Genomic DNA, 26,377 nt, shown 5'->3' on the forward strand with positions numbered 1-26,377 from the left:
CACTCAGTAACAGGATTCCGCAGCAGGCCTGCTGATGGGTATAATCTTGGAGCAGTCATGAGCGAGACCAAACATTGGGGCATTTGCCACACGGCAGAGGTTTGGGAGAAGACACAAGTCTCACTAGCAGCCAGCCGTGAGTGCGAAGAATACTTCTTGGGTTTTCCTTACATTTATGGTAAGAGGAAATGTTACATTTCACTCAGAGGTTAGTGAAAATAAAGATGTGACTTCCCCACCACATTCACAGGCAGGTCTGGGGGGCCTGGGGCCCCAGGATTGGGCCCTGCCACCATGTTCTGAGATCCAGGGAATGCTGGGGTCTCTAGACAAAAGCGGAGCCTCCACAGAGAGATCCCAGGAACCTACAGTCTTCACAAGCTCTGGAAGACGGTGGGCACCCACCCGCCAGCGTGCTCGTGATGGAGGGGGAGGCTTCTGTCCTTCATCACTTGCAAATCAGGGACCGGATCTAATGATACCTGAGGGACCCTCGTCGGTTGCCCCAGCTGGGTTCTGCGCAAGGCATCATCAAATGGCAGGGACTGTACCCCGGGAAGATTTAGCTTGTTCTCACAGTATTTCTTGTTTAGTAACTTTCCTCCTGAGAAAGTGGGAATGTTTCCTGTCCGGTTCACCACTGAATCCAGCCAACAAGACATGTTTGAGAAGTATTTGTAGAACGACCATATGAACACATAGGTGAAGGGCGTTTAGGGGGAACCGATATACCATCCCACAGGACTTGCCCTATACCTTCAACCCTTTCTTTCATCTAAGTGATGCTTTCTTTTAATATTCTTGAAAGTGGTTGGCTCTCATTAAAGCCAAGGAAAACAAAACAAACTGAAGATAACGAGGCTGGCGAAGAGGCGTTGAAACTTTAGTCATCAGTGTTTGCTGGTGGGAAGGTAAAATGGTGCAGCCTCTTTGGAGAAGAGTTTGGGAAATTTCTTAGAAAGATCACTGATTTACCCTATGACCCAGCAATTCCCCTCCTAGGAACCTACCTGAGAGAAATGAAAACCCGTGTCCACATATGAACCTGTGCAAATGTTCATAGCAGCAGTATTCAGAATATCCAAAAACTGAAAAATTTCAAACGTCCATGGACACATGAAGGAATAAACAAATACAGTGTATCCATATAATGGAATACTATGCAGCAATAAAATGAACTTCTGGTAATGCACTACAAGATGGATGAATCTCGTTTTGTTCGCTGAAAGAAGCCAGAAGCAAAATGCTACATATTGTATAATTCCAGTTACATAAAATGTCCAGAAAAGGCAAATCCACTGAGACAGAAAACAGAGCAGATAGCTCAGGGCTGACAAGCATGAAGGATCTGTGTGAGGGCAGTAAAATTAGGTTAGGGTGAAGTCTGCACACTCTGCAAATTTACTGAAAATCACTGAATTGTACACTTGGAGTGGCTGAACTTTATGGGAGTAAATTACAGCACAATGAAGTTGCTAAAAAAAAAAAGTGATAGTCCAGCGGAGACTGAGGGAGCCTCAAGATCTTAACCTGAAGGAAAGGCAAGTGCCTTCTCTGGAGCCCAGAATGACGTCCCTGTTACAAAATGCTGTGGGTCTCGCCAGGGTGAGAAAGGAATTCACTGTGCAGTAATTGAGTGAAACCAAAGCGAAAAAGAAACACAGTATTGGAACAGCGCTACTGTCTGAAGCGTGAACCCATGAGCCCGGGCTCATGTCCTTCTCCGTCGGAGTGACAGCTGGGCTCCATCCACGCTCCCTCCAGCTAGACAGAGCGTCACTCCTGTTTCAAGCGCCAATCGCTGTGTGCTCACGAAGCTCCAGGCCAGCAAGTCCTTAGTCTCCACTACTTGGGTGACTGATGAGGGGGAGGAGGGGGCGAGGTGGGAGCAGCACGGACCTTGCCAAGCTCACCCTGGCTCGTGGTGGTGAGGTTTCCAGATGGGACCCGGACCTCAGTTCACTCGGACACAACCTCCTTCGTAAAAGCTCACCTCGGGAAAGGTTTTAAACGTTCCTGTAAGAATCTCGCACAGGAACGACGTCTGTGTAAGATCCGTTTTAACAAAGTCGCCCCCAAATAGGCACCAACACTGAATTTCGAGGATAAACCTAAATGCAAAGGGAGCCTATTTAACCAACGCTTCCGTGTGGAGAGAGGCCAGAAGCTTCCTGGCTGCGGAGGGGGAGCTGCTGTATACGGTGGGCATTTAGCCAAACTCTCCAAAATTAGTACAGAAAAGCTAGCCTCTGCTCTGACAGACTGTTTCAATCGGGCTCGTTTATCAAAAAACATCAGGACTGCAAATGCTATTGGTGCCTTCGTGTGGCTCCATTAAACTAATTACACTTACCTGAGCCGCTCAGGAGTGGTGGCAGTCTCCCTCTGTGGGGTGGACAGGGCACGCGGCCGGGGGACGGCTTGCGTGGTGCTGATCTGAGCCCTGCCACTCGGCTCTGAGGTCCGTTGTTCGGGAGCATCCCGACGAAGTCACGGTTCAACGAGCTTCAGAAACGGAGTGATCAGGGGCGCCTGGGTGGCTCAGCCGTTTAGTGTCTGCCTTCGGCTCAGGTCATGATCCCAGGGTCCTGGGATCGAGCCCTGCATCAGGTTCCTTGCTCGGCAGGGAAGCCTGCTTCTCCCTCTCCCACTCCCCCTGCTTGTGTTCCCTCTCTCGCTGTCTCTCTCTCTCTCTGTCAAAAAATAAATAAAAATCTTAAAAAAAAAAAAAAAAAAAAAAAAGAAACGGAGTGATCTTCCTGCAGATGCAGGACTTCACAGAAGGATCTGCAGCAAACAAGTGCTATATTGAGCCAGAGAGCAAAATCCCCCAGATCAAAACCTCTCCCGCTCTGCAAAAAACCCTGCAAACGTTTCTGCAGGACTTCTGCCGGGGACTGCACGGTGCTGCGAACAGGATCCCCGGGTCCCTGTCCGGGCGGTAAGCCGAGGCGGTGGCCGTGCCCACGGAGAGGGCAGCCAGGTGGCTAGTTCCCATTTTCCACTCTCAGGTGCCAACCCAACGGTTAAACCATCAGGTGCACCAAATGAGAGATAAGATTAAGTTCCTCTTTCCGATCAGTGGAAATGAGAAGTAGCTCCATTTAACCCCGAGCTCTTCAACTATGCAGCGTGGCCCACCCTGGCCAGGAGCGGGCCTCCGGGGGGCTCCCGTCCCGACCCCGATCACGCTGCTTCCTCTGCCAAGCACAGGAGAGTCCCCCCGGTTTCAGGATACACATTCAGACATGTGAGTTCTTTATCGGCCTATGCAGCTGTACGCGTGAGCAGCATTACGCCAAAGCCGTGGGCAAGGGGCGCACGGGCCAGCCCTGAGGTTCAGGATGACCTGAGGTCCTACATGATCAGGATCGTCAGTGCTGGGCATGGGTGGTTCGCCCAGGACCCTGAGCGCAGAAGCATCAGCACCAGCTGGGCACCTGTAAGAATCTAGCACAGGAACGGGCACTCTCGGCCCCCTCCGCCCCCCACGACCTGCCTGGGAGCAGAGCCAGCCCCAGTGCCGTGGGCCCCCTCCAGTCAGCACCAGCAGACTCCTCGGCTGGCGCTGGGGGCCTTGCTGCTGGCAGGAGCTCCTCTGGGTCTCTCCCCGCTTAGGCTGTGTTGCAGGGGAGCCCCGGCCCCTGGGGTGCCCGGGGTTCAGATGAAGTGCCAAGGGAGCAGAGACACAGGCGGCCCTGGGCGGGTGGTGAAGGTGGCCCATTCGTGCTCACGGCCTCTCGAGACCCCAGCCCTGCTCCAGGGCCGGGCTCCAGGTCCGAAACTGTCAGGGGCCCTGGGACCTCAGAGGAGGAAGGTTAAAACCAAAGACCAACTTCACATCATCTGCAACGAATTCACCTCTGAGACCCTAACAGAGAAGCAATGGGGCGTGTTTCCATCATTTGCCCGCCAGTGTAGATCCACACTCAGACGGAGTCGCGGGTCCCGGACAAGACCCCCAAGCCCACGGCAAGCACGCGGCCCACACCGTCGCTGTTCGGTCACGTGGCACCTCGGCTGCCTGACGTGCTCATACCCTGCAGAGAGCCGACCCAAAGTTCTGTTTCACTTTATTGGATACACCAGGTATGGGAGTTACAAGTGAGATCTCTCGGTGTGCGGCCTGTGAGCCTTCTCTCCCACCAGCTGTGAAATGAACGGACCTCGCCTACATCTGGTACGAACACAAGCAAACCAAAATACAATCAGGTGGCGTCCCAAAGTGGGTAACGTAAACAGTTAAATTACTTAAGCTCACAATACATCAGTGAAAATGGCATACACAACCATATAAATTACATTTCAGGTCTGTACATGATTCTAAAGAAACAAAATAACAATACTGTGCTCTGTACAACAGTGCTCCTAACATTCCAACCCCAAGAAACGCTTTCCCCTGAATTCCAGAAAAGTGGGCAAAATACACATGCAGGATAATTAAAATCATTTCACAAAAAAATACAAAATCGCATTGGTTTCTTTTAAGGCACATTTTCACGGAAGGCACAGAGAACTCCCGTCTCAGAAGCCCCGTGCTCACGGGACCCTGGAGGGAGCCAGCATCCTGTTCCCGTGAATCCTGGGCGGTGGTGGCGGCGGGGAGACTGTCCCTGGCGGGGGCGGCAGGGTGAAGGCACGTCTCCTCCATCCTCAAACAGGCCAGCCGCCGGGAATCTCAAAGCTGCCCCACATCCGATCCAGACGCAAGGTGGAGGGAAGATGGCACCTACTTTCCTGCAAAGCGCAGGCGCCGCTCACTGCCCATGTCCCTCAGGAAATGCGGGCAGCGCAGGGGGTCACCGTGCATCCTGCTGGGCCCCCACCCCCACCTGCCCAGGCCCTCCAAACACCAGTGGCCCGGTCGGCAGCTCTGCGCACCGGAGGGCCACAGAGGAGTAGACGTCGCACAGTGAGAGTGCACACCAGCGCCCCCGGCCCGGCGCCCGGCGCTCAAGCCCCCCCGAGTGCCCGGCGGCCCCGTGCCCCTCAGGCTTCCAGCTGGACCTCGGCCTCGTCCATCTGCAGAGTGTCGTTGTCCCCCAGCAGCTCGGTCTCCGGGACAGAGCCGTCCTCCGCCTCCTCCGCTTCCTGCACGGGGCTCTGGGCCGCATCCCCCGGGGCGTTGTGCGCGTCCTCGGTGGCCTCCGGGAGCAGGGCTGCCCTGTCAGCCATGGACGTGCTAGAGGGCGCGGTGGTGACGTAGCCAGTGCTGGTGGAGCTGCTCCCGCTGTGGTGGGAGCCAGGCTTGGGGACCACCTGGGCAGGCACCTGCTGCGGGGCCATCGGCATGGGGATCTGGACCGGGTAGAAGTTGGGCAGGTAGGCCCCGTAGGCCGGCACTGGCTGGTACCCATTGACGGGGATGTAGAGCTGGGGAGGGGGCACCATGGGCCTGATCTGGCCTTTGATGGGGATGAACGGGGGCTGCGGGAAGGGCTGGGCCTTCTGCTTGGGGCCCCCGTAGCGGGCGTTGCTGACGTTGCTGACGGGGCTGGTGCTCAGGGAGCTGGTCTGCGTGGCGTTGCTGGCCCCCGAGGTCTGCGCCGAGCTGTTGTAGGTGGACAGGTTGCCCCAGGCCCGGAGCCTGCTGTGGATGTCCTTGAAGCGGGGCCGCCGGCTGGGGACCTCGTGCCAGCACTCGATCATCAGGGCGTACGCCCAGGCGGGGCAGTCGTCCGGGCAAGGCAGCACCTGCCGGCTGCGGACCATGTCCACCACGTCCTGGTTCGAGTGGCCGCAGTAGGGCTGCAGGCCGTAGCTGAAGACCTCCCACAGGACCACGCCGTACGACCAGATGTCCGAGTCCACGGAGAACTTGCCGTACGTGATGGCCTCAGGGGACATCCAGCGGATGGGCAGCAGTGCGCTCCCCATCAGCTTGTAGTAGTCGGCCGAGTACACCTCGCGGAACAGCCCCAGGTCCGAGATCTTCACGCTCAGCTTGTCATACACGAGGACGTTGCGGGTGGCCAGGTCCTTGTGGACCACGTGGTGGCTGGACAGGTACTCCATGCCCGAGGCGATCTGCGTCACGACGTGCACGAAGTCGGGGGGCTCCAGGGCGGACTTCACCGTGCGGTCGTCGTCCGTGCTGCCCACGTCCGAGTGCGGCGAGCGCATGACCAGGAACTCGTGGAGGTCCCCGTGCGAGCAGTAGCTGAACACCATGCTGAGCGGCTGCTCCTTGGTCACCACCCCCAGCAGGCAGACTATGTTGGGGTGCTGCAGCCGAGCCCGCAGCATGGCCTCATGCCGGAACTCCTCCCGCAGTGGCCCCTCCGCTTTGTCCTTCAGTGTCTTGATGGCCACGACCTGGCTCTGCTCCCCCGGGGCCGGGCCAAACAGGTGGCCTTTGTAGACCTTCCCAAACCGGTCCTCCCCGAGCTCCTCCATGAACCTCACCGACGACAAGCTGATCTCCTTGAGCTTGGCCTGCCAACAAGAAAAGCCCCAGTGAAACACTTCTGTCCCCACAGCAGGGGAAGGACAAGCCGGGCAGCTGGGAGGGGAGCCTGGAGGGCAGTCCCAGGGCCGCCCGCTAGCACGGCCCAGCAGAGGACCCCCAGTCCTGCCCACCCCAGGCTCAGCCTGCCCTCCACCCCACTCTCTGCTCTTAAACATGCTCCTACCCCGTGAGGCTGCCTGAAAAACTTCAACGGGTCCCAACCAGGCTGCAAAGTATATCCCGCAAATACTCCTGAGACACCATCGCAGGGTGTGAATGCACACCTGCTCACACTCAAGCACACACACACACAGCCACGCTGTGCTCCACTGTCCCGGAGGCTCCCCGGGACTCTCCCAGCTGCGTCCCCCACCACCGTGTTTCTCTTGAACCCTGCCGTGCGCTTCCCCCGATTCCTGCCACTTTTGGAGCCTAGGCTGGCTTTTTCCCAGCTGTTCCTCAGTGGGCCCATCTCACTGCTTCTTCTTGATTAGATACATTGTGACAGAAGCACCACAGGCTGAAATCAATCCGAACTTCCCGCCTCTTCTGTGTGTCCTGCCCGGTCCTGCTCAGAGGCTCCCGGATGCACGGGGTCCTGCATCTCCTTCCCCTTGACCCCCACAGCCCCCAGCAAACACGCAGCGACTTCTGGCTACAGAGCCGAGTCCACTCTCCCCCGACCACCTTGAAGATCCCCTTCAGAGCCCAGACGGGACTGATTTTCCCCCAAAGCTTGCAAGTAATGTAAATGCCCCTTCCCGTAAGCCCAGCAGGCCGGGACAGACTCTCTCCTGTGCCGTATCTTGGGGTGTTCTCGCTGTCCTAAGAGCTCTCGGGGTGGGGGAGGGGGTGGCCTATCCTACCTCCACTCTAAGTCTGCAGCTCCACCCTTCCCTGAAAAGCAAAGCAAAGCAAAACCAACCCAACTCCAAACTGACCAGGAAACAGGCCCCCATCCCCTACAAGAGACAGCCGGGCCCTCGTGCGGTAGACCAACCCGAGCCCCTTTCCTGTGGGGAGAGCGGCAGCCCTGCAGATGCAGGACGACGCCTTTGGGCTACTGCACCGGTCTGGGTGGAGGGAGAAGCCTAGACTCTGGGACGGGGGATTCCAACACGCCTACCACTTCCTTTCTAAGGACACAATGTCCTGACATGTCTTAGAGGATGCGGGAAAACAAAGGGCAGTTCAAGATGGTTATGTGTCGTGTATCGAGTAAGTCAAGAACCCGAATGCAGGGGTGGGCGGGGGCAAGAGATCTCCAGGTCGGGGCTTCGTCTGGAGGTGCAGGAGACCTGCTTGTGCTGGCTGATGAGAGGCATTTCCACATCCTGGCTGGGCGAGGCCATCAGCTGCCGCCGCTGAGGTGTGGACGCAGAGGCCTTCTGCTTGTTCCGGCACATGCAGACCAGGAAGAAAAGGCACGCGATGACCAAGGGAATCGCGATGCTCGGAACCAATATGTACAGAATTCCCATCCTGCTGCTGTGCTGGGGACCTGTGAACGGCAAGGTTCACAATGTTTTAAAAACCATCCCCCCTTCCAACTCCAAGTTCTCCGCCAGTCTACTCCCTCCCCCAACTGCAATGTTCAAGCACAAGGGGACGGTCCCATGAGTTGCACAAAGGGGCGAAATGGCACGCCAAACCTAAGAAAGGGTAACATACTGAAAAACACACCTCCCACTACACAGCTGGGAGACACAATCCAAAACCGCCCCCAAGGAATCAATCGGAACACACGGCTCAAAAAACCCACCAACGCTAAGGCTCTTGCAGTAGTAATAGTCAAGGTATTGGGATGAGAAAAGACACTTCCTGCAACATTTTAGGTTTTTCCACATTTTGTGTATAATGAACACATACTCATTTAAGATACTAATTCAAAATGCATTTGATTTAAAAGACCACCGGTAGCCAGTGAGTTTGACCCAAGGCAGTTATATGCCCCAGGGCCATAAGCGTGAGAGGAAATGAGGCGGTAAGATGTCCAGATTGAAGCTTCTAGATAGCTTTACGATTTTCACAGCAAGAGGCAATTCTCCGTCTCCCTCTACAGGACTCCCAGACAGGCAGAGGGGGCATGCTGGGCTGCAGCACTGTCCCAAATGCAGTGTCTGCCTGTCTGATCCAACAGCCCCACGCCACGCCCCGCACCCTGCTGCAGATGAAATCACATAACACCAGAGAACCCCCCTGGCCCCACCCTCGAGGCAGATGTTCTAGAAGCCTCAGGGGCAGTGGAGGCTCTGGGTCATTTCTCTGGGGAGATTCCATGCCCCTCAGGTCCAGGTCAGAGATCTGAGCACCGTCCAAACATCTGTGCAACCATTTATTTCATCATTATCTTTTCAAAATCACCAACAGAGACCACGCTTATTAACAACTGCAACATTATAGCACAGTGACTATGCCTAATGGCCCATTTACCAAGGACTATACCACTGTTAATAGGCTGGTGTTGGCCCGATTTTCTATGTCCAGTTTAAGGTGAGCACGAAGTAAACAACTTCAGCTATCTTGACATACAGAAGCAATAGTTTCACAGAGTTCTTTAGCATAGAATTTTAAATAGAATTCCTTTTAAATGCAATCATAGCCTCCATTATTTCCCGACTGCTGGTTTTGTAGCAGAAGAATACATCTGAGACAAGGTTCCACAAGGAAGAGACAGCTCCAGGCATCCCCCGGGAGCCGCATGCAATGCCCATTACGGATGTGGATGTGTCTCGGTCATCATCTGACCCCTGCTGGGAGCAATCAACCTGCTTCTTACCTAGCTGCTAAAAGCGAGCCCGCAATACAAATGCTTAGCATTTCTGCCCTCGAAGCGCAAAGCTTTTTGCAATATAAGATATTCCTAGAACTGCCAGATCAAATAGCATATGTATTTTTAATGTTCTGATTTATTTTTAATTACAAAGTTAATAACTGCTCATTGTGAAAGCATATTCTGTTTTAACATTTCTGTAGGCCATGGGAAATCACGGCTAAAAGTTTGGTGTGTATCGTTCCAAAACTTCCTCCATAACAGGTAGGTGCCTATGTGAGCTCCCACACACAGGCACACACCTTTCCTTTACAAAGAAAGAGACAGAGAAGGGAAGGGAGGGGGGATGCAGACAGAGGGGGCTGGAGGGAGGAAAAGCAAGCAGGGATAACACAGCTATTCCCCCACAACGTCCTTTCCCTAACAGGTCATCATGGACATCCTTCCTTGCAGGAAATTTTTTTAGAAAACTGTAGCATTCCATGAAGTAGCTTTATGATAATCTCCGGACATGCTCGTTCTTAAAATTTAGTCCTGCAGTGAACACACATTCTTAAAGATCCGTGTTAAGATCTGTGCTGAGTTGAGAGGAGCGGCAAATTTGGAACTGCCCAATTCTACTCCCACGAGGTAAGGGATGCCAGTTTCCACAGCTCGCATCTGCAGGTGGAGGCTCGCCCGGCCCGGGGCCACCAGGAGGAGGTTGGCGGGGGGATGGCGAGCCTGGCTTTGCTTCACCCTTAATCTCTCCTCATCCATCTGTTCTCGGTACTGTTCCAGCAACCCACTCCCTCCAGGGTCCAAAATGTAAGACTCAGAAGGCAGCCAACCTTCTCTCGGGGACCCAGGCCAGTGGGAACTGGCGAAAGGTAAATGGTCCCCATATAGAAATAGGAACGCCTGTAAAGTTTGCAACCCTTAATTGCACTCTCTGCTCCCGTTCGTAGTTTAACAAACACTTTGCAGGGAAACTGGTTACAAGACTGAAGTTCTGTTCTTCCTCGCTCTGCCTCGTCCACCCGTGCAAGCTGGTGCAGCAGGAGGCAAGGGAGGGCCGGAGGTGTCATGTCCCCAGTGCCAGGTGCCAGGCCGAGGGCTGTGGCCGCGGCAGGAAGCACGTTCACCAACATTGGGAAACATTATGGGACAATGTTGATGGAGAAACCAGATGCCTGAGTGACCATCCCAGGACCACACACAGGAAAAGGGCTGGCGGAGGGGCCCCAAAACCTAAACAGCAGTCTCCACCACGTGGTGAAATTTGGGGTGAGATGCACATGACTCCTCAGACTTTTCTCTAATTTGAAACGTCCCATCATGGCCAGGGAGTACTTCTAGAACAGGCAACGGCTTTACTTAAAACCAGTAATGGGGGAGGCGCTGGAGCCGCCAGCACCCTGGGGCCCGAGCCATCACAAAGTGCACGCAACAGTTAATGCTTTAAAAAAAAAGAGAGAGAGAGAATACATACTACAAGAGGGTACGTCACACAGTTCCATGCGTACGTTTTTATTCTGCGTGAAGCACCAGGGGCCCTCCATCTGCCCTCCGGGGTTGCGGCAGTAGGCATGCCCCCCTCCGAGCTCGGGGAAGTCCGCGCTGGACAGGTGGTGGCTGTGGGGCAGCTGCAGGGCCCACGGCTGGCATTGGTGCCCCGACTTGGTGGTGCTCGCCGTCCCTCTGTAATCCATGCCCGAACCGTTGTAGCACTGATGGTCTGCGAGAGAAAGATGCGTGAGGGGGCCCGACCGTGAAGGGGAAGCAGCCCTCCTGGGGAGGGGGGGCCCAGAGCACCCCTCTCCAACTCTTCCAGAAAGGAACACCACCACCACTTTGCCTGCATGTGCCCACACTGGAATTTCCAGAAGACCAAACGATTTGACTTCCAAGAAAAGCGGCATTGAAAAGGAATGACTTCATGCAGCCCCAAGCCCACCAGTTAAGTTTGCGGGGCGTGGGGGCATCCGGGGACACAAGTGGGGAAGAAAACCCATCCGAAGTTATACCACTATCGTGAGAGCACCTCTGGGGCCCGCAAGGCACCTCCACTGCAGAACGAGGAGGTCAACCCACGACCTCAGACACCCGCTTGCTGCCCAGGGAGGGTACCACGTGCATCTCCGCAGCCCACGGCAGAATCCCAGGCCCCTCTTGGAGCCAGACCCGGGGCGTGAGTGTGTTCAACAGCAGTTTTGTGGAGCTTACCGTGAGCAGGCACCATTCTGAGCACCTTCTAAAGATAAACTCATTTAATCTACATTCCATCTTCTGAGGTTGGCAGTTATTATCCCCGTGCAGTATGAGGAAACGTATTTAGGCAACGTGTCCAAGGCCACCTGGAGTGGGCCCTGCAGCCGAGATCCGGACGCGAGCCAGGAGCCCAGAGGCCAGGCTCTGACTGCCCCAGTAAGGAGGTCTGTGGGCTCTGAGAAGCCCCAGCCTCACCAGAGAAGTGAAGAGAGTCCCGAGCCTGGGAGAAAGCCGGTCTCTTCCCTGGGTGCCCCCCCCCCCCCCGCCGCCCCGCGTTCCCCTTCAAGGGGCAGCAACCCTGACCTCGTCAGAGAGGAGAGATGCTCAGGGACCCCAGGGCAAGCGTGGAAGCTGGCCCTGCCTCTGCTCACGCTGCTAACAGCCTTTTGCAGCGGGCACGCAGCTGCCGCCCACCTTAGAGGAGCGGAGTCTGAAACCCACCGACGTAGGGACTCACGCCAGTCCCTAAGGCAGCAGGTGCCCAGCGGCTGCGCGCCCGCAGCGGGAGGACCCCAAAGCCCCCGCGACCGCCCCACGGAGCTGGAGCTGGAGCAGCCGCGGCCAGCAGGGACCGCCCCACGGGGCTGGAACAGGCGCGGCCGCGGCCAGCAGGGACTCACAGCGGCCCAGCCTCTCGGCGGGGATGCCGATGCGCATGCAGTTGGCCGCGTCCGGGCTCTCGGGCAGGGGCAGCGCCTCGCACTTGGGCAGCTGCAGCCGCATGAGGATGAGCGGGTTGGAGCGCGCGATGCGGTACTCCTGGCGGCACAGGTCGCTCTCCAGCACCTCGCACTCGTCCCGGCACAGCTCGCGGGGCTTGGGCGCCCGGGAGCGCGCGTCGCACAGCGGGAACACGAAGTGGCAGAAGGACGGGATGGCGAACTGTGAGCACTGGTCGGACAGGTGCGTGGAGGTGCCGATCATGGTGAAGGCCGCTGCGGGGGCGGTGAGACGGGCGTCAGGGCGGGCGGGCACCTGCCCTGGGGCCCTAAACTCCGCCCGAGCCCCCCTCCCACGCCCCCGCCGCACCTGGTGCGCCTCGCCCCATCCCCAGCCAGGTGTCCTTCGCCTGCCCAGGCCCCTCCCCCCTCCCCTCCCCCCAGGGCCCCCCAACCCTCCGCCCTGTCCTCTCACACAAGCAGGCCCCCAGGGAGCAGGGGCTGCCCTGATTTACACGGACAGGACAGGAAGTCCCTGGTCCCAGGGCTTCACTTACAAACATCACAAGTGGAACAAGAGAGAAGGAAAAACCAGGCCCAAGATCTCATCCGGCTAGATGCTTCTTCCATCATGGGAAGATTCGGATTTCAGACCCAAAAGCCACTTCCTAAGGCCCCGCTAGGAACTGGGCTCGGCAAGCAATGGGCTGTAGGTAGAGCAATGGGGCTGGGTGACGTCTAGAAGCAGAGACTGGAAAAGAGCGCAGGGCTGGAGCCCCAGTCTTCTGCCATCCCGGTCCTGTGGGCCTGCAGACAGACCTGGCAGCCTGGGGAGGCTTCAGCAGGGAGAGGGTGGCCCCAGAGGAGGAAGACAGTAGGCCAGACAGTTGGGCGACCGGCCCTGTGAAATGCAGCAGCAGGAGGAGTGACAACGGGAGAGGCAGGGGTGAGAGGGAGAGCCACCAGACAGCTGGAGGGCGTTCAAAGGGGGGAGACCTGGGGGGGGCTTTGGGATAAATGGAGCAGAGAAGCAGGTCGAGCCAGGGTCTGGAGCCAGGGTCGGCTGGTTTGCTCCTTCGAGGTGGGACACAGGATGGAGCGGGAGAGGAATGAACGTGAGAGGACCCGGTGGCAGCTGTGGGCTGAGCGGGAACAGCAGTGCGTGCGGCAGGAGGGCGCCGCCCCCCTCTCTTGGCCATCAGGGCTCAAAGGAAGGCATCGACCGGCATGCCCACTGTCTGGAGGCCCACCCACTTTGACCTGCGAAGGCCCTGCTTGTAACGATATGACAGCCTGGGACAGCTAAAGAAAGAGAGGCCCCTCTGCCCACACACCCTGCAGAGATGGGGAGAAAACAGGACATGTTGGACTTTATTTAGTCCCTGGGACACCGGCTCTACCCAGGACTTGTGGTGCGGTGCCCAGTGCGGCCAGAAGGTGGCGCTGCGGGGACCCATTATCTGAGGGGAACCATGGAATAGATGAGTTGGCGGGGGAGCCCCTGCTGGCTCTGCCCTGTTATTTACTACAGGATAGTGGGTCACTCAGTCCTCTCTGGTCCTGTGTCTTTATCTGTCTAGTGACTTGTTGAAGCCTCACACCGGGGGATGGAAGCCCACACAGAGCCTCTAAGATAGCTCATGAGATGAATACATGGTCCTTACTCCTTCTGGTCCCTTCTGGCCAATATTAAAATTGAGGAACACAGAGGTAAGAGGTTTAGGTGAAGGGTCTCTCGGAGATAGCTCAAGAACCAGGTGTGAACCCAGGTCAGCCCCAACCTGGCAGAGTTGGTGACCATCAGGGGGCAGTCATGCAGTGGGCTGTGACCCCCAGGCACGGAAAGATGGTCCAAGAAAGCCAAACCTGGCATTTCTTTTGGGCTAACCGACCAATAGAGTGTCCTAGTTGACCCTTTAAGTGACTCCGCTATTCCCTTGCCCCCCTCAGAACGTAGCACGTGAGGGCTTACTTCTGAAAGTATGGTTCTAGGTACCCAGAAGAACCAACAAACTCATGTCCTCGCCTTTATCCACTCCCCACATGTCACCTCGAAGGTCTCTTGGAGCCCATTCCCTGGGAAGCTTCCAGAGTCCTGGGAAGGCGTTCTGACAAGCATGCTCCCCAAACAGAACATCTCCACAGCCAACAGTCTCTAAACCACAAGACAGTCAGTCTAGAACAACTTCAACTTTATTCTCTCTGAAATCCACAAACCTAGAGATCCTCATTCTAGACTTTTGCCTAAAAACTGCTATACAATCAGCCTGCTTAGATATTGGAGTTGTTCAATGCTTCACACAGTTCCTGAAGACATAACTCGGGGACATTATCGTGCCTGGAATCAGTGTTTGTCAATTAGTGGGATGCAAAATTCTGGACTCTGTGGCTAGCATATTACAAGACGATTAGAACAGAGGATGTCTGAATGCACGGTTCATATTAAGGCTATAATCGATTCTTTCCTTAATGAAAGAGAACTGAAGAGAAAAATCCAAGCACACTGCTTTTGTTAAGGATGATGTCTGCTTCCTGGAACCTGCTTCCTGTGTCACTTCTTTGAGACACAGGTGTGGGTATACACCTGTGGGAATCATTATTTAAAGTACATTTTACTGTATGTTGTGGTCAAAAAAGGTTTGAGCAGGTCTGCTTTAGATGGCACGAAAAGCTTTTCCAATGAGAGATACCAAGGTTCACAAAACGTTTTCCTGTTGGACGACCGCCGTACTCCTACTTCTCACTGGACACCTGGCCCTGTCCTCAGGGGGCTCAGGAATGACAGGCCGGTCAGGCAGGCAGTTCCTTGCATGACCATGACCTTAGATCCTCCAGCTTGAGGTGAAAGACAAGGGAGGGCTGACCTGGATTTAGAAGGACATGTCAATGACATCTCCGTGAGCGTCCACCTAGGATCCTCACTCTTGCCCCTTACCAAGGTGGTGCTTTTTTTGCAAGCCCCCTCTGCAAACCCCACCCCGTCTCCTGCGGAGCCCAGCATGTGTGGCCTTAGGGGGCAGCCAGGGTCCAGAACTATTGTGTAGAAAACCCAGTTGCACAGGGACATCTGCCGTCTTCACAAGATTTTTCTCATTCCTTATAGAGTCTAGAGAGAAAAACGTGTGTGTTTGTGGGGAGAGCAGGGACAGGATTTGGTCGAATTCATTTTCTTACTTCTCAAAGGATTTCCCCCAAGATGACCTTCACATCCCCATGTAAAAGTCAGCACACTGAGGACTAACAGGCAACTAGAAATGGGTACTTCTAAAGAGACAGAGAGCAAGCTGCTCCCTGCCGAGGGATCTGCTCCATTTCTCATGCCGTGAAGCAACACCTGATAACCTGACTGTCCCCAGAAACTGAATGCTGACCATCAGGAGTACCATGCAGCATCCCCAGGTGCCGCCGCTGACCTGCACACCTCTCTCCCCAACACCGAAGTCGGGCCTGTGAACCTTTTAACCAAGCGAAAGAGTCAGGGAAGGCAGAACAAAGAAGTCAAGTGACCGAGTGTGGTGGGCACCAGCCTCCCTGTGGTGTGGCCAGCCCGGGGACAGGAGGCCCTGGCGATGCATCAAGGACAGGCCATCCAGGACTTTGGACTCATGTGGTGGACCCACTTAAGTGTGCTGGTTGGTGTGAACACACAGATGGGAACATCTGAGGGTAAACCATGGTGGCAGTCCCAATGGCTTCTAATGAAGCTCTTTGAGTCTCTGTTGCAAGACACGTGCAACAGGGACTGGCTGTCCAAGATAGGAAATGACAAACGCACAAGGGGGCCGGTCTGCGCTCGCGGTCTCACAACAACGATGTGGGGCTCCTACCTGTGATTCGGTTTTCAATCTCTCCCTGCATCTGGAGGGAGTCCACATAAATGGTCCGGTTCCCAATGAAACGTGCACATGCGATCCCCCGGTAAGGCTGACAGAAGCCATCCTCGTGGTAGTTGTCTCTGAGGGAGATACCGTCTGTGAGCACACTGGGTGGTTGTTATGTTTTTCTTCAAATCCAGCATCTTATCATCTAGTCATCTCCTTTCTTGGTATTGACCCAAAGGAACTGAGAACTTCGGACCACCCAAAAACCTGCCCACGAATGTTTATTGCAGTTTTATTTCTAATTGCCAAAACTCAGAAGCAACCAAGATGTCCTTCAGCAGGTAAATGGGTAAATAAACTGTGGTCCATCCAGATAGAATAGTATTCAGTGCCAAACACAAATGAGCCACGGAAAGACATGGAGGAAGCTTACATGCACGATCCTAAGTGAAATATGAATCTGGAGAGGCTACATGCTGTATGATTCCAGCTATCTGACATTCTGGAAAACACAGAGCTATGGGGACAGTAAAAGGTCAGTGGTTACCAGGGGTTGGGGGATGGGGTGGTGCATGGGATGAACAAGCAAAGCACCAGGGACTTTAGGGCAGGAAACCTACTCTGTATGATACTATAATGGTAGATACATGTCTTTATTGATTTGACCCTAGAACAGCACAGGTTTGAACCTCATGAGTCCATTTACATGCAATTTGTTTTCAATAAATACAATAAAGTACGATAAATGTACTTTCCCTTCCTTATGATTTTCTTTTCTTTTTTTTTTTTAAAGCTTTTATTTATTTATTTGAGAGAGAGCATGAGAGGGGAGAGGGTCAGAGGGAGAAGCAGACTCCCCACTGAGCGGGGAGCCCGATGTGGGACTCGATCCTGGGACTCCAGGATCACGACCTGAGCTGAAGGCAGTTGCTTAACCAACTGAGCCACCCAGGCGCCCATGATTTTCTTAATAACATTTTCTTTTCTGTAGTTGACTTTATTGCAAGAAGTCAATACATAATGCATACAACACACAAAATACGTGTTAATTGACTAAGTGATTGGTAAGGCTGCTAGTAATCAAGTTTTGGGGGAGTCAAAAGTTACACACAGATTTTTGACCATGCATGGGGTCGGCGTCCTAACCCCCATGTTGTTCAAGAGTCTGTTGTCCAAATTCATAGCATGTACAACACCAAGAGTGAAAACTAATGTATACTATAGACTCTAGTTAATCATAAAGTATTGATATTGGCTCGTTGATTCTAACCAATGCACCACACTAATGCAGGATGCTACTAATGGGGAAACTGTAGGTGTGGATGCTGGGGGGTGGTAGGTGAAACCTCTCCATACTTTCTATTTGATTTTTCTGGAAATTCCAAATTGATCTAAAATATAAAATCTATTAACTTCAAAAAATCCAGCATCTTTAAGGGGAGCAGAGCCATGGAATGTGAAAGATGGATTATAAATGTGAAGTGTACACGTGGGTGGGTACATGTCCACATATGTGAACAAATACACACAGAACGTTCACCATGAATATGTCTCATCCTATGTGTGAACTACAACAGAAACATTATGGCGCACCCCATAAACTTCTGTTGTTTGCAAGCAAGACTTTTATGAAAGTGACTATAATTCAGAAACCGTGTTCTACCATTACACTGGACAAGAGAAATCTTCGAAATGCAGGGAAACAATGGGGGGGTGGAATTCCCAAAAGTCTGGCCTTCAAATAACTTGTACAAGGAGATGTTCTTATTATACGACAGAGAAGTGTGTTATGTAGATGGCACGGATCACACTTAAAAACGCGGGGGATGGACAAGGAGCCTCATAAAAGCATGGCACTCCCACCAGGCCCCCCAGTCCAACTCCCTCCCCAGGGCCTTTGCACAACCTGCACAGCATCCTGCTGGAGTCTGTGCCACATTCTATTCTGTAGAACCTGTTAGTCCTGCCTTCAGCTAATGAGACCAGGCATTCTGAGTACCCCGATGCTTTTCAGAGGGCGCTTAGGATGCTCCAAGGAGACAGGGGCTATGGCTACAGCAGATATATGAGAGCTTCCATCTGCTGGGAACAAAGGAGAGGGGGGCTTGGGGCTCCCAGGGCAAACTGCTGACAAGTGCTTTGGGCCTGTAATTAAGTCACTTGTTTTCTAGCAAATCTGTAACCAGCCTCTATGCCTGACAACACTCGTCATTCCACCCTACACTGATTTAGACCATCCCCCATTGAAAATCTCTGTTGTGTCCAATTTTACCAAATGGATTTAAAAATCTGTATTTTAGCTCCCTCACAAATGTTAAAATCTGGACGCTCATAACAGGGGAGACAAAGGATCTGCAAGAACATCCTTTCAGCGCCTCGGGCTCTCTCCCTCCTTGGCACCTGCAAGAACTCTCTTTTTCAAAGAAAGGAACCTGGAGCCATAAATAATCCAAACAAAGAGATTCTGGTGTCAACAAGAGCTGGATGCCCTTTCTCGCAAGCTCGCTTAGCCATTATTTCTTTGGGTCAAGGATTCCTTAAATATAGTTTAACTAGCCAAGCACATGTGCTAACAATACACACCCGACCCCCTCCTTTCTCACTCTTTGTGAGCTGGAGTTAACTGTTGATTAAATTAAAACCAATACCTATGCTTAACAAATGCACCAAAAGTGCAAGTCAACTCTGTCCCAGTGCGTGCGCTACATGTCACTCTTTGCAGGTGACTCAGGGCACTTGGCCACCACACCAGGAAAATCAAAGAGGTATGCACATTCCGTGTAACGTCACATATGCACGGGATAGATCTGATGCAGTCAGTCCCTTGGGGTGACTTCACAACAGTGAGCAATTTCTATTCTCCACTTCAAGAATCAAGGAATAGAAGAAGCCCGGTCCCTCACTGTGGGCTATCCGTGGCCGCTGGTCAGGTGCCCCCCGGGACTGGGAGAGCAGTGAGGGTTCAGGGAAGACATGCTGAGAAGGGGCTTGATGCCATCTCATCTCATCCCCTACTAACTCAGCTTGGTGGGCTTCTAATCTGAATTGTAGAGAATGTCCAAAAACACAAACAGAAGTGTCTAGAAAATGACACCTTTCAGGTTTCTGACTTGTGAGAAAACAAGTGGAAATTACTTTCTAGTTTTGAGCACAATTATATTTTATCTTTACCTGGCCATAGTTTGGGACCTCTGAAGAGGGACAGAGCTGGAAAAGTGTGTAAAACTGTTCCCTCAGAGATCAAAGAAAAGCACTGAGACAGAAGTTGCCATCCGTAAAGCCCCTTCAAACACAAGTGAAACACACGTTACCAAATCACAGAACATCAACATTACGGAAATTCCATTTCGGATATCTCCTACATTCCTAATGCCCCACACATTAATCTAAGGCCTAATGACAGAGATGAAGAAGAAACTTATAAACCAACAAATTCATGGTCAAGGAGGGGAGACAGATAAATAACTACAATATTGTGTAAAAAAAGCAAGGAAAGGAGGAGGTGACTGAGAGCAAAGAGAGGAAGTACAGAAAGTGCTTTTCACAAAGGACTGAGAAGATGAGGGACTGATGGGCACCTTCCCCCCAGTGGTAAACACTAAACATAAAAATTAGTTTGAAGAAAAACACAGAAAAATTCCTGGATATAAATAATGAATGATCTTTAAAAAGGGAAGTAGGCGCCTTTGAAACTGGAAAGTAATCAAAGTCAAAATTCAAATGTAGTTACACATTGTGTAAGAAGGTAACTTGCTCCCCAAACACTATTTTGCTAAAAAGTGGTAAAACCACTTCCATAATTGTCATTCACATTATGAAAGGGTCAGCCTATATTAAATGGGCTGCCTGCTTGAGTGACGCAGAGGAGGCTACATCTCTGGCATAATGGGGGGCAGAGCAAAAGCACAAAGAGTAAACTGAGATAAATCACTTTAACGAAGCCTGATACTCAATTCCATAAGATTCAGGTGACCTGACAGTAATCGAATAGGCAGGCAGTAACAAAAGACTCTTTGGAGGAAGGTAACAAAATCTAGAGTACAAACTACAATCTCAGGTATACAATGAAAAATTAGCAGACATGAAGAAACAGGCAAGTATAACCCATCAAGAGAAACAAACCCAAAGATGATCCAGATGTTAGACTTAGCAGACCAAGACTTTCAGGAGCTCTAACTGTGGTAAAAAAAAAAAAAAATGCATGGAAGAAAGTGTAATGAAGATACGGGTAATTTCAGGAGACATGAAAACTGTAAAAGAATCAAATGGAAGAACTAAAACATACAATCCCCAATAAACCCTTCTCTGGATGGTATGAACAGATTAGACAGAAGAGGAAAAAAATGGTAAGCATGACAAGTCAAAAGAATATTTCCAAACTGAAAAAGAGATTAAAAGATTTCCAAAAATAAACAGAGCTTCAGTGAGCTGTGGGCGAGTACAAGGGGGAGCCTAACTGATGTGACATCAAATTTCAGGAGAAGAGAGACCTAAGGAGCCGGGAAAAAGATTTGAAGAAATAATCACCAACATTTTTCCAGAGTTGATTAAAAGACAGTTACAAACTAATCAAGCAATGTCAGTGAACAATAAGCAGGATAAAAAAAGATATAAATATTAATATATCTAATATCAGAGCATCAAAATACATGAACAAGAGTTGACAGGACTAGAGGACAAAACAGGAAAATCCACAATTACAGCTGGAAATGTTAACACCTGTCTCTCAGTAGTTCTTCGAACTAGATAAAAAATTTGTGAAGAAACAACAGTGGAAACACTGATCACTGCCCTTGACATAATGGACATTTGTAAACCAATATACCCAGCGAGACAGCATCCGTGTTTCAGTGCACAGGGCACATTCACCCAGACAGACCAGATTCTTGCCACAAAGTAACTCACAATAAATTTAATAAACCAGAACCATAAATCTCAGATCACATTAAATTAAACTAAAAATCAAGAACAAGGGGCACCTGGGTGGCTCAGTCGGTTAAGCCGCTGCCTTCGGCTCAGGTCATGGTCCCAGGGTCCTGGGATCAGGCCCCGCATCGGGCTCCCTGCTCAGCGGGGAGCCTGCTTCTCCCTCTGCCTCTGCCTGCCTCTCTGCCTACTTGTTCTCTCTCTCTGTCAAATAAATAAATAAATAAATAAAAAATAAAAAAAATCAAGAACAAAAAAGATCTTTAGAAGCTCTGCAAATATTTGAAAATTAAATAGTCCACTTCTAAATAACCTTTGGGTTCAAAAAAGAAAATGCAAGGAAAATTGGTAGTTTAAATGGAATTCACATAAAATAAGAAAAGTGAAAACAGGATACCAAAAATTGTGGAATGCAGCTAAAACAGTAATTAAAGAGACATTTATAGCTTGAATGCTTAAATTAGATAAGGTTTTATATTGTAAAAAGCTGGAAAAAGAATGTCAAATTAAACCTGAAGTAATTAGAAAATACTAATGATGAGAACATAAATCAATATAAAAGGAAGAGAAAAATCAATAAAGCCAAAAGTTAGTTCTTAAAAAAAAGGAACAAATTGCTTATATCTAGAAAAACTGAAAAAGAAAAAGAGAAAACAAAAAGAGAAAACACACATTACCAATATCAGGAATGCAAAAGGGGACATCGCCAAAAACCCTACGGATGTTAAAAGAAAATAGGAAACATTATGCACAAATATATGAGCACAGATCCAATAACTTAGAAAAATAGGGCAAATTCCTTGAAAAACACAATACACTAAAATTAGTGGAAACAGAAATAAAAACTCAGAATAGCCCTGAATGTCTTTAGGAATTTGAAGTTGTAATAAAAAAAAAAAAAAAAAAACCCTTCCCATGATTAAAAGCCCAGCCCCAAATAAATAGAAACTGGTGAATTCTGTCCAACATTTAAGGAAGAAACAGTAATTTTACACAAACTCTTTCAGAATATAAAGGAATAAGAGATACTTTCTAATTCATTTTATAAGCTCAAATGATACAGATGACTCACAAGGATGTCCAAGGACATTACAGACCAAAATGCCCCTGACCAAATGGGCAACATACTTCACAAAACAAGGACAGACTGGACCCAACAAAATAAAAAGACGGTAGAGAAATGGGTAATGAACCAACTGGGCTAACCAAGAATACAACGTTATTTCAACATTTAAAAACCAGCCACTGAAAACACAGAAACAAAGAGGGAAACCATGTAATAATAATCTCAGTTGATAAGGAAAAAGCAGTTGACAAAAGTTAACACTCATTCATTACCAAAACTCTCAACAAACAAAAAATCACTTTCTTACTCTAAAAAAGGGCGTCTATCAGAAGCCTACAAGGAACAGGTTACTTAATGGTGAAATAAGGAACATCTTCCCCATAGACATTGAAAAAGACAAACCTGTATGCTCTTACCAACTCTAGCTGACATTGCCGTGGAAGTCTTAACCATTATGATCAGGAGACAGAGTGATCAATTGATCAATGGAGAGATAAATGGTACATAGATAAATGGCTTATACACTGGAGAGGAAGAAATAAGACTGTTTCTACTCACACCTGATGTCATAATTTACAGAGAAAATCCTAAGGAATATATTTTTAAACTACTAAAACTGATACAGATTTAGTAAGGCCACAGGATAAGGTCAATACAATCAACTGTATTTCTCTATGTAACAATTAGCAAATGAAATTTTTTTTAAAAATATCATTTCCAGGGGCGTCTTGGTGGCTCAGTTAGTTGAGCATCTGACTCTTGGTTTCAGCTCAGGTTGTGATCTCATGGTCATGGGATCAAGCCCTGTGTAGGACTCTGTGCTCAGTGCAGAGTCTGCTTGGGATTCTCTCCCTCTCCCACTGCTCGCATTCTCTCTCTCTCAAATAAATAAATAAATCTTTTAAAAAAGAGTCATTTACAATAATGTTAAAAGCACACAAGAGTAGTCAAATTTATAGAGACAGAAAGTAGAATAATGGTTGCTAAGAATCGGGGTGAAGGGAAAATGGGAAGCCATTGTTCAACAGATACAGAGTTTCAGTTTGGAAAGATGAAAAAGTTCTGGAGAGCATGTGGTGATGGTTGCACAACAACGAGAATGTACTAATACCATTGAGTTACACACTTAAAAATGACTGAAATACTTTGGAAAAAACTAATAAAATACATACAAGGCCTCCACACTTAAAATCTCAAAACACTGTAGAGAGAAAGAAAAGAGAACCTACATAAATAGAAAAATATACCGTATTCATCGGGTGGACCATTCAGTGGTTTTAAGAAGTTAGTTCTCCAAAGTACAATATCACCTACCAAAATCCTAGCAGGATTTCCTCACAAGTTAAATTATGAAAAAAAAACAAAACTATATAATGAGAAAATAACCAAGTGAGCAAAATTAATAGCACCAATAAGGGGCAGACTGACATCACATACCTCCAGATGTGTGACCCTGAAAAGGAAACATCGCTTATATACTTTAAGGTAAAAAATGCATATGCAGCGTCTAATCATGAACATTGTAAACACCAGCCGAATTCAAATTCAGAGGCATTCTGTGCCATAACTGCTTTGCATTTATCAAAATTTCAATGTCATGAAAGGCTGAGGACCTGTTCCAGATTAAAGAACACTAAAGCCAACAGGGGAGGATTTTGTCCCAGGGAGGGGGTCTACACAGCATTACTGGGACATTTAAAGAAACTGGAAAATGAATGGCAATTCTCACATAACACCCTGATTTTGAAGCTGTTGTTCTGTAAGGAAATAGATTGATCCTAAGATCAATACACACTGAAGTATAAAGGGAAAAGGGGCATAATGAATGCAACGAATTCTCAAGTGGCTCAGGAAAAGGAATAATTACAAATATGTACGGGAAAATGATAAATCAAATATGACAAAATCATAGTTGGCAAGCCTGGGTAAAGAGATATGGGATTACATATAATTACTCTTCTTGTAATTTTCTGTATAATTGGAGTTATTTCGAAATGGAAAGTTAAAAACATCCCAGTTCAGACTTCTGTAGAAATTGACAAACTGATTCTAGAACTTACATGTAAATGCAAAATAGAATAGCCACATCATGAAAGAGAGGAAGAATGAGGGTGAATTTGAACTATCCGATTGTAAGATTTACCACAATGTTACAACTTTGAAGACAATGTGATATTGGGATATAAGGACAGATCAATAGAACATGACAGAGAATCTCAAAATAGACCCTAACCTATGGTCAACTGATTTTCAATGAAGGCACTAAGGCATTTAAGGAGGACCAGACAATCATTTTAAAAACCGTGCTGGAAGAACTGGATATTCAGGGTTTTTCTGTTTTTGTATTGTTTTAAAGATTTTATTTATTTCTTTGAGATAGACAGAAAGGGAGAGTACAGAGGGAGAAGCAGACTCCCCTATGAGCAGGGAGCCCGATGTGGGACTCAATCCCAGCACCCTGAGATCATGACCTGAGCTGAAGGCAGATGCTTAACTGACTGAGGCACCCAGGAGCCCAAACTAGATATTCGTATGGAAAAAATAAACTTAAACTCTTAACTCCTACTATACACAAAAAATGCTTTTGAGATGGATCGGAGACCTAACCATAAAAGCTAAAACTATAGCACTAATAGAAGAAAACACCAGAGAATATTTTATTGTATCAAGGTAAGCAAAGGCAAAGATTTCTCAGACACAATGCATAAGAGAAAAAAAATGATAAATTAGAGTTATCAAAATTAAAGTTTCCTGGGGCGCTTGGGTGGCGCAATGGGTTAAGTAGCCAGCTCTCGGTTTCAGCTCAGGTCTGATCTCAGGGTCATGGGATCGAGCCCCATGTCGGGCTCCCTGCTCAGCGCTGAGTCTGCTTCCAATTCTCTCTCCCTCTGCCCCTCCTGCTCGTGCTTTCTCTCTCTCAAATAAATAAACAGATTTTTTAAAAAAATTTTTTAATTTTCCCGCTCATCAAAAGACAGCATTAAGAAACTAAAAAGGCAAACCACAGACTGGGAGAAAACATTTTATGTAATCTTTTCATTGACAAAGGAATTGTATACAGAATATATAAAGAACCCCTGTAACTCAATAGGAAGAAAAACACCACAGTAAAACTGGACAAAAGCCTAAGAGATACATCAGAAAAGTGCGGCCTGAAAAGACAGTCCCACTTTTGGTGATGAGAAAATATAGATTAAACCACCACAAATCATCACAACACAAGATGCTGAAAGGCTAGTATCAGGTGACACCACAAGTTGCTGGGACTCTCACACGCTGCTGGTGGCAGCAGGAAATGGAAAGACCACTCTGGGGAAGAGTTTGGACATTGCTTACGGTTCATGTACATACTGACCATCTGACCCAGTAACCCCACAGCCAGGATGTAGTCCGGAGAAATGAAAACATGCTCCCAAAAATACTTGAACACAAACGTTCAAAGCAGCCTTATTTGTAACTGCCCCAAACCGGAAACCCAGATGTCTATCAACAGGAGAATAAAGATATTGCAGTATCTTCATAAATCAGAATACTTACCATCAATAAAGAGGAATAGACCACAGGAAGAATCTTTCAGATATTACATTTCATGAAAGAAGCCAGACACAAGAGTCTCCCAAGAGGATGTAAGCACCCCATGGCAGGAACTTTTAGTTTCTGTCTGCTTCATTCATTGTTGTATTCACAACACCTTGAACAGGGCCCGGCACATAGTCGGCCCTTAATACAGATTTGTTAAATGAATGAATGCTTTCCTTAAAAATAAGACAACATGCTTTGTATTTCTCATTCCAAGAGGAAATAGTCCTAGCATCCGGTTATGTTGATGTTGTATTAGATGTGGCCAAAGTGTCGACTGGGTCAAACTGAACACTCCCAACACCAACATTCAGGTCATAAAAACCCCATCAGCAGAACCTCTCAGAAACCATCTCCAAGGCCAAGATCACATGAGGTGGCCAGGGCAGAGAAACGGCGGCTCGGGTGTTACCAGTTCACTGGGAGTAAGTGTAATTCTCCTCTACTGTGTTCAGGGGTTGGTCCCTCCCAGGCAAACCCTGGAAGGTTGGTATTTCCTTGTGTGACTTTGGAGGTCGGTGTGTGAAAAGCTCTCATCCGTACATACTAGGGCATAACAGCTCATGCATGGGCTCAAGTGAAAACAAAAAGACCAAGCGGAGGCATTTACTGTGTTACTCCACGTCCAGTACTAATACCATCGTTATTGCTAAAGCGCAAACACTTCCGTCTGCGTCGCTATGTGGTCTGAATTAAGGAGGGTGTGTGTGTTCTCTGACTTTACCCACGATGGTCTCTTTGTCACTTAATTGCCTGCATCACATAATCTTAAAATGGATTAGTTTTTATCTTTTATTCAAGTTCGGCACTATGGGATTTAAGGAGTTACATTTTCCGAGAAATCGAACCTATCAT

The 26,377-nt window shown here is 49.4% G+C and overlaps 1 protein-coding gene across 1 annotated transcript in view; it reads right to left on the minus strand.

Moving 5' to 3' along the window:
- Positions 1-4,063: 4,063 nt before the first annotated feature.
- The window catches only part of ROR2 (receptor tyrosine kinase like orphan receptor 2), a 47,477-nt gene continuing 25,163 nt past the window's right edge, over positions 4,064-26,377 (minus strand). The window contains exons 4-8 of the mRNA XM_044920402.1: positions 15,958-16,083; positions 12,092-12,406; positions 10,693-10,938; positions 7,747-7,949; positions 4,064-6,435 (exon numbers count right to left, since the gene is read on the minus strand). Coding sequence (XP_044776337.1) covers positions 4,990-6,435; positions 7,747-7,949; positions 10,693-10,938; positions 12,092-12,406; positions 15,958-16,083 — 2,336 coding nt within the window. The 3' untranslated portion in view covers positions 4,064-4,989. The remainder of the gene's footprint in view (positions 6,436-7,746; positions 7,950-10,692; positions 10,939-12,091; positions 12,407-15,957; positions 16,084-26,377) is intronic.

This window comes from Neomonachus schauinslandi, chromosome 13, assembly GCF_002201575.2.
Source record: "Neomonachus schauinslandi chromosome 13, ASM220157v2, whole genome shotgun sequence".
Taxonomy (NCBI): Eukaryota; Metazoa; Chordata; class Mammalia; order Carnivora; family Phocidae; genus Neomonachus; species Neomonachus schauinslandi.